This window comes from Nannochloropsis gaditana (assembly GCF_000240725.1).
Source record: "Nannochloropsis gaditana CCMP526 unplaced genomic scaffold scaffold811, whole genome shotgun sequence".
In the NCBI taxonomy this organism is placed as follows: Eukaryota; class Eustigmatophyceae; order Eustigmatales; family Monodopsidaceae; genus Microchloropsis; species Microchloropsis gaditana.
In genome coordinates, this window is record NW_005803142.1 from 1 (window position 1) to 12484 (window position 12484).

Sequence of the window (12484 nt, forward strand, 5' to 3'; positions counted from 1 at the left end):
GAACCCCCCCCCCCCCACCTTGACGCATCACCGCCTGATTTGAAGGAGCAAGGGCAGAAGGAGCAGGAATGAACAAGGGAGAAGAAGAAGTGGCATCGATATCTACCGGAGCTTCGCATACACACTCCCGTCCGTGCCGGCTGCGGCGGCGTAGGTTTTGAGGCCCGATGCGATCTGCTTGCTGAAAAAGGAGGCGGAGACACGCTGGAGTACGTTGTCGGCTTGAGCACCCGTGACGAGACCACTGGCCAGGGAGAAACGCACGGCGCACAATGGACTGGAAGAGAGGAAAAAAATTGGGTGGGAGGGAAGCAGGTGGCGAAAGGGATGCCAAAATCAGAACCTGCAAAGGCACTAGAGAGGAAGGGGAGGACCGAGGAGAGGACACCCACGTTGCATTACCAGGTGATGATTCCCTTGTCCTCGTCATCCTCCACACTGGGGTCTTCCGAGACTTTGCCCTTTAAGAGCGGGAACTTGCACCGGCCTGGCTCATCATTCAGAGGAATAAGGGATCCATATAAAATCCATGCACGTCAGGAGGAGAGAGTGCGTTAAGCGCAATAAACGAGCATCATACCTCGGATAAATTCATATAACGGGCAGAGATGAGTTGCCGACTTCCGTTAGGGTTAGGGTTAATTTTCCCTTCTTTTCTTCCCGCTTTACGGCACTTACCACAATTGGCGTCGATTGCACTGACTCGCCCTTCCTTCCGTCTGATAAGGAGAAGAAATTTGTCGTCCTTCAGAGGGCCGACGGCTTTCTGACTCCCTTCAGCATCGGCCAGCTCGCTTCCCACGTCTAAAACCTACAGAAGTTCACAAAAGTGAGCGCACTTCATGAGGTTCTGAGGGCTACACAGAAGACAGCGCGCTAGCCAAGAGGACAAGGTAGCTTGGTGATACCAGCATACACGCAACGATCTCCACTCTTCAGCACTCATTTTTGCCTTTAAACGAGGGAGTGGCCATTTTTTGACGAGTATGCCGATGTGATTGTCCAACATATTTACTTTCCCGGTATGTCGTGCCACCCCCTTTGTTTAGTACCTTTGTGAACCCTCTCAAAGACTCCCCTGTCACGCTCTGCGGGCCCGAGGCTGCTCCACCGCGTTTCTTGGCCTGGATTGAGATGGAATGCAAGTAAGAAGAGCACAAGACGATTTAAGGGAAGAATTCACGAGTGCAGGCGATAAAGTTGTTAAAAGACCTGTGTGAGGACACGCCCATGGCGACGTCCCAGCATTTGAGCGTTACGTGTCAAAGAGGAAGTAGAAGGAAAAGGTACAGGAGCAGGAGTGGAGGGTACAAAGGCATTGATGGAAGCAACGACGAAGAAGATGCATAGGTATAGGAGGTAGAAGAAGGACCGCATGGCACCCCTATGGTAAGTTTAAAATTGTGATGGATGGTATCATGGAGATTAAGCTGCCGAACCTCGTGAGATCTCCGTACCAGGCGAACTTCAACACAATGTAATAGATTATTCATGGTCAAATAAGATGAGAGTCAAAATCGTATTCACAGGACAAGCATGCCTGAGTGCATTCTTTTCACTCATAATTGATTTTCAGGCCCTCTGCATCAGTCCCCACGTTATCAAGGAAGCGGCAGGAAGATGACATTTCTCTTGAGGCGGGACCTCGCGGGTGCGATAAATTTTAAGGGGAATGGTTCTAGAATAGAGGGTAATCACGACAACTGCAATACAGATGAACTTTCCCCCCTAAAGGCAGCACGTGTGCTTACTGTACATCTGCACGGGAGGGCTGATCGGGGTGTGACCACGTCCGAGCCCGGACCCCGATCTTTCCAGCGATAGCCTGTCTCATGCATGCATATAAGGACTGGTGTCTGTCTCCTCTATGTCTCCGTGCGCTGTCGGTATGGGCGTGGATTCGGCTGCGATATTCTTGTCCTCTTCATTGGAATATGTACCTTTCTATGATTATGATGAGGGACATCATTGCAATCTAGGTAGAGGGATGTTCTGGTTGTACCTTACTCCCTACGTTTCGGAAAGAAAATATGTTGTCCTTGGAAAATTTGCAGGCCTTTTCGTCGAGCATGACATAAAAGATCCTTGTATTGTTTTTGTTACCTTGTGTGTACATGTGTCACACACGTTCATCTCAACGAAAGAAAATCCAGTGTTTCACGTGCTTCCATGCCTCCTTTTCGTCCTATTTCCTGTCCATTCTTTTTTTTCATCTCCTGTCACCTTCACTGACCGAATACACTTTAAAAGTACCGATCAAATCAGAATCATTCGTCAAACTGATCATTCCAGGAGATATCCACTCAGGAAAAGGACAAAGAAGAAAAACAGTCCGCCGAAGATCAAACCACCTTTTTGTTCTGACGTCAAATTATTCCCGCCTGTGCATTGAATTAACAAATACCGAATCCAGAAAAAGTGACAAAAATACGCATGAGGACGATGCTATATTTGGGGAACACGTATCCACGTGGAAAAAATACATGGAGGCGCAGGGAAAGTAAGGGCCACGACGAAAGGAAAAAGAAACGCAGGGATCCTCGGCCACGTTCTATAAAGCGTCTTCCCGTCCTGATATGGGCCGAGATTTCACAGGGGGCGCCTATCTTCTCCTCCACTCTCGCTGATCTTACCAAAGCCGTATTTGGAGTTATCACTGAAGCCGGCAATGGTCTTGGTCATGCTCTTAAAGGCAGGTTTTCCGGCTTTGCAATTCGGGCATCTGCAGTGGAAGAGAGGGGACAAAAAACGTTTGTCAGCGGTTCTTCTCCAGGTCCTGAACCGGTTGCCTCTTCCCAATCCCCTTCCTTTTCTCCTTGCCCGTCCTCTCATACTTGAAGTCGGCTGGCAGAGCGGCGAAGGCGGTGCCGGCAGGATATGGGCCAAAGCCCTTCTCCTCCTTGTACTGCCATCCGCAGACCTGGCACTCATAATCGCCCGTGTCCTGTCGATGAGGCGCAGAATAAATGGTGGACGGAGGGAAATCAAAGAATGAGAAATGTTGCAATGGTGTCTGAATATTGTCTCTCATTCATCTTCTCAACCCCCGCCCCCTCCTTCCCTCCCTCCCTTCCTCCTTCTCTTTCCCCCCTTTCTATGCTCCCCACCTGTGTTTGGAACACCTCCTTGGCTTTCAGCTCCTTGATCTTATCCATCTTTGCCTGTCAAAAAAAAATCATGCTGTTAGTCCTCGCAAGATGATGCCACGCGCAACCAAGCTCGAGAAGAGAAGCTTATGCCTGAAGCCAGGCCTGTTCCTTTAGGCTTCTCCCTCCGCCGACCTCCCCTGTCTCCCCTCTTTCCTTTCCATACCTTCATTGCTTTCTCTTCCTCCGTCATGTCTTCCTCAGCCTTCTCCACCACCGCGGGGGCAGGAGGTGCGGTAGGCCCAATCACTGGGACGGTACATCAGCAAGACAGGAGACATGAGGGCAACAATGATAATTGAAAAAGTCAAAAGCTGAATATGAAGGGAGATGGAGCCAGGGAAAAGCAAGAGATCACGAGAAACGTGGCAGTAAGGACACCGTAGAATCGACATGGCTCACGTACATTCCGTGTCTTTTACACCTTCCTCGGAAGCGGCGTACGAAGGCAATGGTCTCCGCGATGCGACATGTTTGTGAAGAGCGTGATTGCTGCCGGTGGAGAGGACTGAAGGGCAAAAAGAGAGAAAGAAGGACCAAAAACCTGAACATTCACAAATACTTGATCACTCAAATGTCTTACGTACGTACCCCGGGAAGAAGGGAGGAAGAAAGCTGAAGCGCTCACGAAAGCGACCAGGAGTAATAAACAGACGTTCAGGATGGTCCTTGAAGTGGATGAAGGCATTGTGACGCTGTTACCTGTGCCTAAGACCTTATGTAGGGGGGAAAGGAAACAGCGGGGTCCAAGCCGGGTGAGTCACGCTCTCCGATGACGGACAAAAAAGTTTCTCAACACCGCCGGTACGAGAAGCCGCAATCGACGCCGTCAACATCCTGTACCTTGTCATCATGCTGTTGTTTTCGATCACATTGGACGGGTCACATGACCGGAAATGACAGCAAAGCCAAGGGGGGGCCACGACCTAAGGGCAAATTGGCTTATGCGGCGGAGGGAGAGGACTTTGCGTGGAAAAAGCGGACGGTAGGATGCGGCACACGACGCAAACAGAGACGCACAGCCCCCGGCGTCCGCACGCGTGGTGGATGAAGTTGAGGCTGTCTGTCGTGTTTGTGATTTGTGTCCATGGTGCATAGCGGCATTTAGGACGAGTGGGGCGGCCCTGCAATGATTTTTAGGGGGTGACTTCCCAAACGGGGACACATGAATCCCCTAGGACTCTTATACTCATTCGCGTTCCTCTCGCGTCCCGCGCACACGTCTTCGAACAGCGTACGCGACATCTCTTCACAGCGAGTATGTCTCTGGTGGCTTTAAAGCGTACGGTCCGCCCGGCCGCTACCCTTTGTGGTAAGTGCCCTTTTCTTGAGGGCAAGCAGAGAGGGAGGAAGTGAAGGAGAGAGAGGCGCTTACGACCGCTCTTGCCCCGTCATGTTCGCTACGTGCAAATCGAATAACGCAATATCTGTGTAAGATCTCATTTTATGGTGGTATGGCTGCTCTACTGGTGCCTGCCCCTGATAATATCCTCCTCCTCAACCATCCCCCATTCTCGCGCCTGCACGCAGGTCGCCGCGCCATCCCCGCGCGCAATTTTGCCGCCGGAGGACATGAAATCGAATCAGAAGATCACCAAGAATACGCATACGTTAACCCCAAGTGGTTTGAGGGTCTTGAGGAGGGCATTCCTGTGGAGCATCCGCTGAAGGTAACGAGAGGAAGGAAGGGGCATCCTTTGAGGATTGAGTGTTGTGTTGAGTGCTCGAATGTCAAATGCGTCAACGAATCCACCCCCTTCTTTTTAGACTCTGCTGGATGCTTGCCCTTGGTTAGGAGTTAGAAGCGCCATCTTTTTGGTCTCAACATATACATTTTCTTCATCCACGCTTTGCCTTCCTCACGTAGATGGGCCTGCTCTTTCCCCCGAAGTTCACGGGCAAAAACGCCCCCACTGCTGAGGAGTATTCCAGCGGAACGGTAAGGTTCTGACGGGCGAAGGGATTAAGCCCGGAGTACTTTGCCAGGCCACGTCTCTCTCTGTGCCGCCTGAGCGTCTAATGTCGCCCTTTTTGGCTTACTGTATCTGTTTGTTTGTAATTAAACCCGGTCGTTCAATGTTACAATCTTCTCAGTCTCTTTGGACGGTCCAGTTCTCGATGGACATGAAGAATGCGGAATGAAAGCGTTCGATTCCTCTGTATCTCAACTCTCCTTTTAAAATACACACACGCTATCTATCTTGTACACGCCGGCATGTACCTTTCAGGTCAAAGTTCCCATCGTGGTCGACTCCCTCGAGTGGACCCTCTCCTCTCCTCCCCCCCTCCATCAGTTTGACGAGCCTCCCATCATTGTCGAGTTCCCCGAGGAGGATCACTGATCGCTTTGTCCTCGCAGTCTTCCCTCTCCTCCTCCTGCTCCATCGTGGTCGGGCCCGGGGGATGCAAAGGGAACAGGTCTGCCGGCTGAAGTTGCGTGGATAGGGGAGATTTTTGTCATAATATACACCGTGGGAAAGCTGGGTAAAAGGGACTGCAAGGAGGATCGAAGCTGGAAAGGCTCAAAGAGAGTTGGCCTTCGGATGGATGGCCGTGGGGTAGGCACAGAGGGGAAAAGAGGCAGGATTGGAAAGAATGGACTGCATTGGAAGACGATGTTGATGCCGTACATTTCTTTGCGAGAAATCGCTTAGTAAGGAAGCGAGTTTCTGTGACTAGAAAATGATGAACTTGCTCCTGACTTTGACAGATGATTAAGCCTTGCTGATCAATGTTGATGTGCAATACAGCGACTGTCTCTAGGAAATTGCATGCATTTATGTTCTAGTCAAAACATGTTGCCATTTCACGCCCTCCTCCGTGGTCCATCATATCATTCTGAGTCCACCATCCTCTCAATAGATATTTCTTTCATGTTTCACGTGACATGTCTAAGCCCTCTGTACGCCCACACTGTTTGATCGTCGATTCTTGTTCATACTGTCTCTTGCTCGGTGATCTTTGAAAGGAAATCTCACCAGGTTTCCGTTTCTAGCGTCCGGGACCATGTAAGAGAATACTTTGCTACCTAATCCGTGCTATCCCGGTGTCGAACACTTCTTGCTGAAGAGCCCCAAGCACTCAAGAAGATCAACGAAGCGTACAAGCGCCAATTCAACCTGACATTTGTGTGGATCCCGCGCACATCATCACCGTGCCCTCTGCTCTACGCCGAGTTTCTCCTTCGTGCCCCCGGTACGGTACCCACAAGCAACGTGCTCCTTCAAAGTAATGCACTGCCTCCCACGACACCCCCAACGATTCATTGTCACTGCAGTCCCCCTCTTCTTCTGTTCTGGACATGTCACACACCATTGAATGAAAAATTGATTCTATTCGGCCCTTCGTTTTTTGTCCTACCAATTTCCGCTTTTCACGTCGATGTTCTGCTGTTACTGCGGTACCTCACCTTCCTTTCCTGCCGTTAGTTCAGCCTCTCCACCCTTCATTCCAACATGTTTCACCGCCAATATCAGTCCATCACCCTCCATGGATGTAGTAAGAGCATTCTGTACCAGCCGGGGCGCCGATACCGATGGAGAACGATGGAACTTAAAGCGCACCAACAAGGAACAGAGTATAGCCTTTGCTTCCATGTACGCAAGTTTCTGGCCCAAACAAATGCGAGGGCCTGCCTGAAATGCCGGCCATAGGTAAGGAGACGGTCGAAGCCGTCCTTGTAAATGACGTTCGGGGTCGAAGTTTTCTGGTTCGGGACCCCACAGGTTCGGAAGGCGTGCCATGACGTAGGGGACGTACATCACGTAGGAACCAGCCCGAATTGGTGTTCCATCTGGAAGGACGTCATCGCGATAGGCGCATTTGGGGTTTTTGGGCACCGATGGGTAGAGACGGAGTACTTCCGAAAAGATCGCATCCAGGTAGGTCAAGCTATCGATCGCCTCGTAGCTCAATTCCTCTCCTTGACTCCCTGCTTTCGCAAAGGCCGCCTGGGCCTCTGCACGCGCCTTGTCTTGAACATCAGGGTGTATTGCCAGGAGCCAGAGGGTCCATGCCAAGGCGTAGGCCGTGGTGTCTCTCCCCGCGATGGTCATGTTTACGACAATGTCCCGCAGGTACTCCAATGAAAATGGGTTTCCGTGCGTATCGGTGCGGGTCAAAAATAGAGCCAGTAGGTCTCCTCGAGCGGCAAGCTCCTCGGGAGTCGTCTCACGCCGGGCTCTTTCTACCATGCTCTGTACGTACGAGTTCAGGGTAGCCAGGCATTCGGAGTATTTTTTACCCTCCGGCGTAAATTGCCGACAGTAAAACGCATACCCCGGGGGTTTCAGCACAAGATCGTTGAGAAATGATTGGATAAAGTCAAACGACGTGACAAAGTCTTCGCTCTCGCCTCGCAACGCTCCAACATCCTTTCCAAATGCGATCTCTCCTATGGCATCCAGCGTATACCGTGCAAAGAGCCGTGAAAAGTTGATCTCTGCTGCCCCGCTGGTGCTACTTTTCGCTTTGTCCACAGCTTGACCTACAATACCTACTAGTGTTGTCACATCTTTGTTAATGGTCGTTAGCATCCTTTGCTTAAAGTTGCGGTGGGAGAACAGATGCGATGAAATTTTCCGTTGCTCATACCATCGCGAGCCGTCCACATTAAAAATGCCCTCACCCAACAATTCCTGCATACGAGACCGGAACAAAGGACCCTTGCCGTAGTTCAGGAAATTGGTTTTGAGAATATACTCAACATTCTCAGGGCTCAAAATGACGTAGACGCGGGGGCGGAACATGACTTTAAAAGTCCAGGTCTTCCCTCCAAATTTCTGGGAGTACAGTGTCAGCCAATCCAACGCCCGATGCCGATAGCTGTGTAGCTCCTTCGACTGCCCGAGGAAGGGAAGAGGCGAGGGAGGAGAGGGCACATCACCCGAAGGTCTGTTGGCGAGTGAGTCGTAGGCGAGGGCGAGGACGAGCAGAAGCATTGCCCCGACACCAATGAAGGCTGGTGCACCAAGTACGATACGTATGGGCACGTGCAATAAAACCCACGCAAAAAAAGGAGAAAGCGGCACTAAGGCAATAAACAACAGATTGAGTAGAAAGGAAACATTCGCATGGTGATCGTTTTTCACACTCGCTGGAGGAGGTATTTGGAATTTGGTATCCGGCATAGACTTCGTTGTGTAGTGTGACGCGGCCATCGTAGTGATGATAAACCAGTAAAAAAAGATGCTGGCGCCTTTAATCAGTGATATACGGGAACCTCACCACTTCACTGTGAGAGGGTCTGTTGCCTGTTTTGGTGATGCAGCAGAAAGGGTCGGCATTTATAAGGTTACGCAAAGGTATCCTGCACTTCTGCAAGGAGTTTGCCATGGCTCATACTTATGATGATCTGAAAGTTTTCAAGAATCGCTACCGTGACATTGGCAGGTACCACCAAAACTTTTTTGTTCTCATTTCAAGAGGCACACAAGAAAAAGCAGAGAACAACAAAGTAGAACGTTCAAGTGTGTTCGGTTCTTGACACCAAAATGCTAGTTGCTGAAACGCAAACCTGAATAAGGATACACGTGCACCAATTGGATCATTCCGTTTTCGCGTTCTTGCGGCGCATGTCTCAATACTTTACTACTGTCATGTGAATATGGAACATGACATGAAAGTCCGGTGCGATCGCCGAATCAATCACCCCGAGAAACCAGGCCCGGCCGTTAGCGTAACGTTTGTCATACGACCCCCACCGCTATGATCGGCTTACGTATCATGTGTCCGGTTCTTGAGAGGCAGTATTTTAATTAGATGGGAAAGCCTTTGCCTCCCACTGTCGAGGTTTCAATATGAAGAATTAACGAGAAAAATGGCTCAGATATGAACAAGATGACATAGCTGACGCATAGCTTCATTTGTTCTTCCCTTAATTTTCCGTCTTTTGTCGCATCCCACGCTCACATTTTCCCCCGAAATCAATATATCAACCCCTCTCTGCCTTGCGGTCATTTTGTCTTTAACATGTACTTCTCAGCCGTAGCATCGAATCGGAGTTAAATCTCCCTTTCGCGCGCACTGACCCCCCTTCTCCAGGTATTGCTGGTGGTAAGTCTGACAAATGGAGAGGAAACGATGGAAACATTGCCCTGATGGTAAGTGAGCGTTCTAGAAGACTCACATCTTCCCTGTAAAATGTTTCCCTAAATGACAGGATTCCCGCTTCTTGCCCTTCGCAACTGATATCCTAGTGATAATTTATCTTTATTTACCTCGGCCTCGTAGAATGTCGTTGCAGGCACAAGTTGCGTCACAATTGGCATCGACCGGCGCTTTTGCTCTTGCTTAATGGCCGCTTCAGCTTGTGATTTCTGCTCGGGCGAATGATAAAAAATCCTACGAAAACAGAGACCCCCAACAAATCAGTATGCACGTGGTTCGGAAACATGTTGAAGGGTGCAAGGATATATGGAGGAGAATAAATTCCAGTGCGTATAATCATCATAACAAATCCAGTTTCCCCCCTCATTGCCACAAGGAAGGCATATGATCGCGGTACCCTTCCATGCCGTATTCCTGGGAGAAATTCGATCCCGTCCAAGCCCTCTTTCTTCTTGCTTGCGTTGCTCCCACTGCCCCTCCACTCACGCCGAACGATACTGCGTCCCCCGGTCGTTTCCCTGCCTGTCCTTCTGGGTGGGGTCGTGCCGATCCCATAAAACCGTCAAGAGCTCCGGATACGTGACTACGAGGAGAGCGACGACGAGGGAAAAGCAAGGATACGTCAGAGACAAAAAGTAAAGAAGTCTGGCGTGGCTAACTTTAGGTGGTTGATGGTTGGTGGAGATGCTAGTTCCGAAAAGAGGGGCACTGGACATGCTTGCGATAATGACCTCCCTTTGTTTCCTTCGCCCGCAATTCCTCCCTACCTATGGAAGGATCGAATTTTATCTCCACAGCCTCAGCATGTCCAGTCCTCCCTGTGCAAACCTCTTTATACGAAGGGTGTGGCACGCTTCCCCCTGTATACCCTACACGGGTGGAGGCCACCCCAGGGACTCGTTGAAAAGAAAGCTCGACTGGGAGGGAAAGGGAGGACATGGAGGGGCTAATGAGAGGACAGCTTGGATTTTGACTACGGCCTCATGGAGGGATACGCCGTGCATAATGGGGCATTATACTTCGGGTCTCGGGCGATAGGAAAGAGACGATGACTGGGAACGTGCGCTACGGCTAGGAGCGGGACACTGAAAATGCTTTTTACCAAGGCAAACGCGTCAAGATGCTGATACAAAATATAAAGGGAAGGTATTCAATGCTAGTGGCCTGTAGGTGCACCAACCTGACCAAAAGCATCCAGCGGCAAAAGTAGCAACCTCCTGACCCCACGAGCATGAGGCCTTGACGTTGGCACTTTCCGTAGAAAATACCTTGCTCACAACTTTAGCCGCGGACTCCCCGAATGGTTTTCCTGTGGCCATCCCTTGTCCCATTTGTAAGGAGTTTTCTAGGAATTCCCCTGCCTTTTCAGCTATTTGCCCGGCCCACGAAGCGGAAATACTTGCAATGACGTAGTGGACTAGAAAAACGGACAAACTTACGTGGCGCATGAAATTGCGTCCCCGGACTATGAGGAGCGGGAAGAAGCCTGTAGCAGTAGAAACGAAAGTGTCAGGAGCATCATAGCTGGAGACATGAAATATTTCATAAACGCACGACCATTTTATGAAGGTCGCATGACTTGAAGATTGAGCGACGATACCACACACTACGGACGAAATTGTCCCTTTGTTCCGATGCTGGTGTGCACCAGCTTGGGCAATGATATGAGAACAAAACGTTCACGTCACAGCCCGGTCTAAATTCCAGGCAATCGCGTAGCATTTGCGTGTTTTCAGAGAAGATTATGTACTTGGATCGATCGTAGCAATCTGAAAATATATTAGCACTCGATCGAAAGTCGTGCGATAGCTCACTCCCTATCCAACAAAGGCGCTCACATAATGTTAAAATCACACAACCATATACAGGCCTACGTGCGAGAAGGTGGTCAAGGCCATGGGAGGAGCATTCTCATCCTTCTTTCAGCGGCCTTCGATGCCACCGGAGAACGTGCCCCCCGTCTCGATTGTTGTGGTGGGAGCGTCGTTCGCGGGCCTGGCTGCCGTCCGAACCTTGGTCCAGGCGTCGGACCCTACGAAGAGAAGACCCTTTCGGGTGACCGTGGTGGAGCCCAAGGGCTACTTCGAGTACACACCGGGCATCTTACGCGCCCTCGTAGCTCCCGAACATGCCGATGCTTTGTGCGTGCCTTTAAAAGAGTACGTACGAAAAGGGAACACAGGACCCTACGAAATGCGCTCACATTCGTACGACCTCAGAATGGATGTACATACGGACGCGTGTACGGTTGTCATCACCGATTCATGGATGGCAGTCGGTCAAGAAAGGGCCTTAGGGGAGCTTGTCCGTGCATGCACGCATAGATAGGGAGAAAACGCCCGGACTGATGCAGAGATTCTACTGGCATTCGGCATAGCCTGACCTTGCCTCCTGCCTCACACACCAGGATACTGGAAAAGCCCTGGGGCACGCCCCCCACAGTGGATGCCACTGAAAGTACAGGCCAAGTGACGTGGGTGAAGGGGTGGCTGAGAAAAATCGAGACGAAAAGCATTCAGGTCACGTGCTACGGGAAGAGGGAAGACCCACCGACGGATGGACACGCTGTCGATGGGAGCAGCAGCCGCGTGGACGAGAAACATCCGCGGCAGGAGAAGCGCACGACGTACACGGTGGCGGTCCCGTACGACCACCTCCTGATATGCACAGGGTCGGGCTATGCCGCTCCCATCAAAGCCCCCGCCTCCCTCCTTGCCTCCGTCCCACCCCATCCTTCTCCTCCCCGACGGGCAGGCAAGGGGTGGGAAAGCGAGGAGCATCCGGAGACGGACCGGGACACATCGAAACAGGTGGCGGAGGAGGGCGGGGGGGAGGGCGGGGGGGAGGGCGGGGGAGAGGACGAGTCCACGCGCGAGGGACGTCTTTCCGTTTTGAAACGGGAGGCGCGAGCTGTCGCCGCAGCGAGACATGTCCTGATCGTGGGCGGGGGCTCTGTGGGGGTGGAGCTCGCGGCGGAATTGGCCGCCGCCCCCTCCCGGTGCTATCCCTCCCTCCCTTACTCCCTCCCCTCCACCTCGGCGACGAAGGAAGGGACGGAGGGGACAGAGGAAGGAGGAGGAGGGAGGGAGGGTGGGCGGGCGGGAAGGAGGGAGGGCCGAGAAGTGGTGCTGGTGTCGAAATCGTCGCGGTTGCTCCCAGGTTTCCCACCTGCCTGTGCCGAGGCCGCTTTACGATGGCTTCGGGTGAGGAGGGAGGGAGGGAGGAAGGGA

General features: G+C 51.5%; 5 protein-coding genes across 5 annotated transcripts; 2 read left to right on the forward strand and 3 right to left on the reverse strand.

The window, feature by feature from the left end:
• Nucleotides 1-13: 13 nt before the first annotated feature.
• NGA_0482400 (uncharacterized protein) lies at nt 14-1391 on the reverse strand. Its single transcript, XM_005853607.1, has 5 exons — nt 1213-1391; nt 1053-1124; nt 679-811; nt 403-487; nt 14-277 (listed from the first exon to the last, which is right to left on the reverse strand). The coding sequence occupies exons 1-5, from the start codon at nt 1375-1377 to the stop codon at nt 103-105; spliced, it is 630 nt and encodes a 209-aa protein (XP_005853669.1). The 5' UTR covers nt 1378-1391; the 3' UTR covers nt 14-102.
• A 684-nt stretch (nt 1392-2075) lies between these two features.
• NGA_0482300 (rubredoxin-type fe 4 protein) lies at nt 2076-3868 on the reverse strand. The gene is made up of 7 exons (XM_005853606.1): nt 3738-3868; nt 3553-3654; nt 3313-3395; nt 3108-3161; nt 2835-2944; nt 2634-2722; nt 2076-2381 (listed from the first exon to the last, which is right to left on the reverse strand). The coding sequence occupies exons 1-7, from the start codon at nt 3832-3834 to the stop codon at nt 2284-2286; spliced, it is 633 nt and encodes a 210-aa protein (XP_005853668.1). The 5' UTR covers nt 3835-3868; the 3' UTR covers nt 2076-2283.
• A 506-nt stretch (nt 3869-4374) lies between these two features.
• On the forward strand, nt 4375-5909 carry NGA_0482100 (uncharacterized protein). The gene is made up of 4 exons (XM_005853604.1): nt 4375-4458; nt 4677-4816; nt 5014-5085; nt 5375-5909. Exons 1-4 carry the CDS (start codon nt 4407-4409, stop codon nt 5486-5488), a joined length of 378 nt encoding a protein of 125 aa, XP_005853666.1. The 5' UTR covers nt 4375-4406; the 3' UTR covers nt 5489-5909.
• Nucleotides 5910-9115: 3206 nt separating this feature from the next.
• NGA_0482500 (peptide methionine sulfoxide reductase) lies at nt 9116-10671 on the reverse strand. Its single transcript, XM_005853608.1, has 4 exons — nt 10435-10671; nt 9741-9837; nt 9365-9488; nt 9116-9206 (listed from the first exon to the last, which is right to left on the reverse strand). The coding sequence occupies exons 1-4, from the start codon at nt 10583-10585 to the stop codon at nt 9126-9128; spliced, it is 453 nt and encodes a 150-aa protein (XP_005853670.1). The 5' UTR covers nt 10586-10671; the 3' UTR covers nt 9116-9125.
• Nucleotides 10672-11118: 447 nt separating this feature from the next.
• On the forward strand, nt 11119-12191 carry NGA_0482200 (uncharacterized protein; the record flags this gene model as incomplete). Its single annotated transcript, XM_005853605.1, has 3 exons — nt 11119-11413; nt 11662-11898; nt 12158-12191. Exons 1-3 carry the CDS (start codon nt 11151-11153, stop codon nt 12189-12191), a joined length of 534 nt encoding a protein of 177 aa, XP_005853667.1. The 5' UTR covers nt 11119-11150.
• Between the last annotated feature and the right edge of the window lie 293 nt (nt 12192-12484).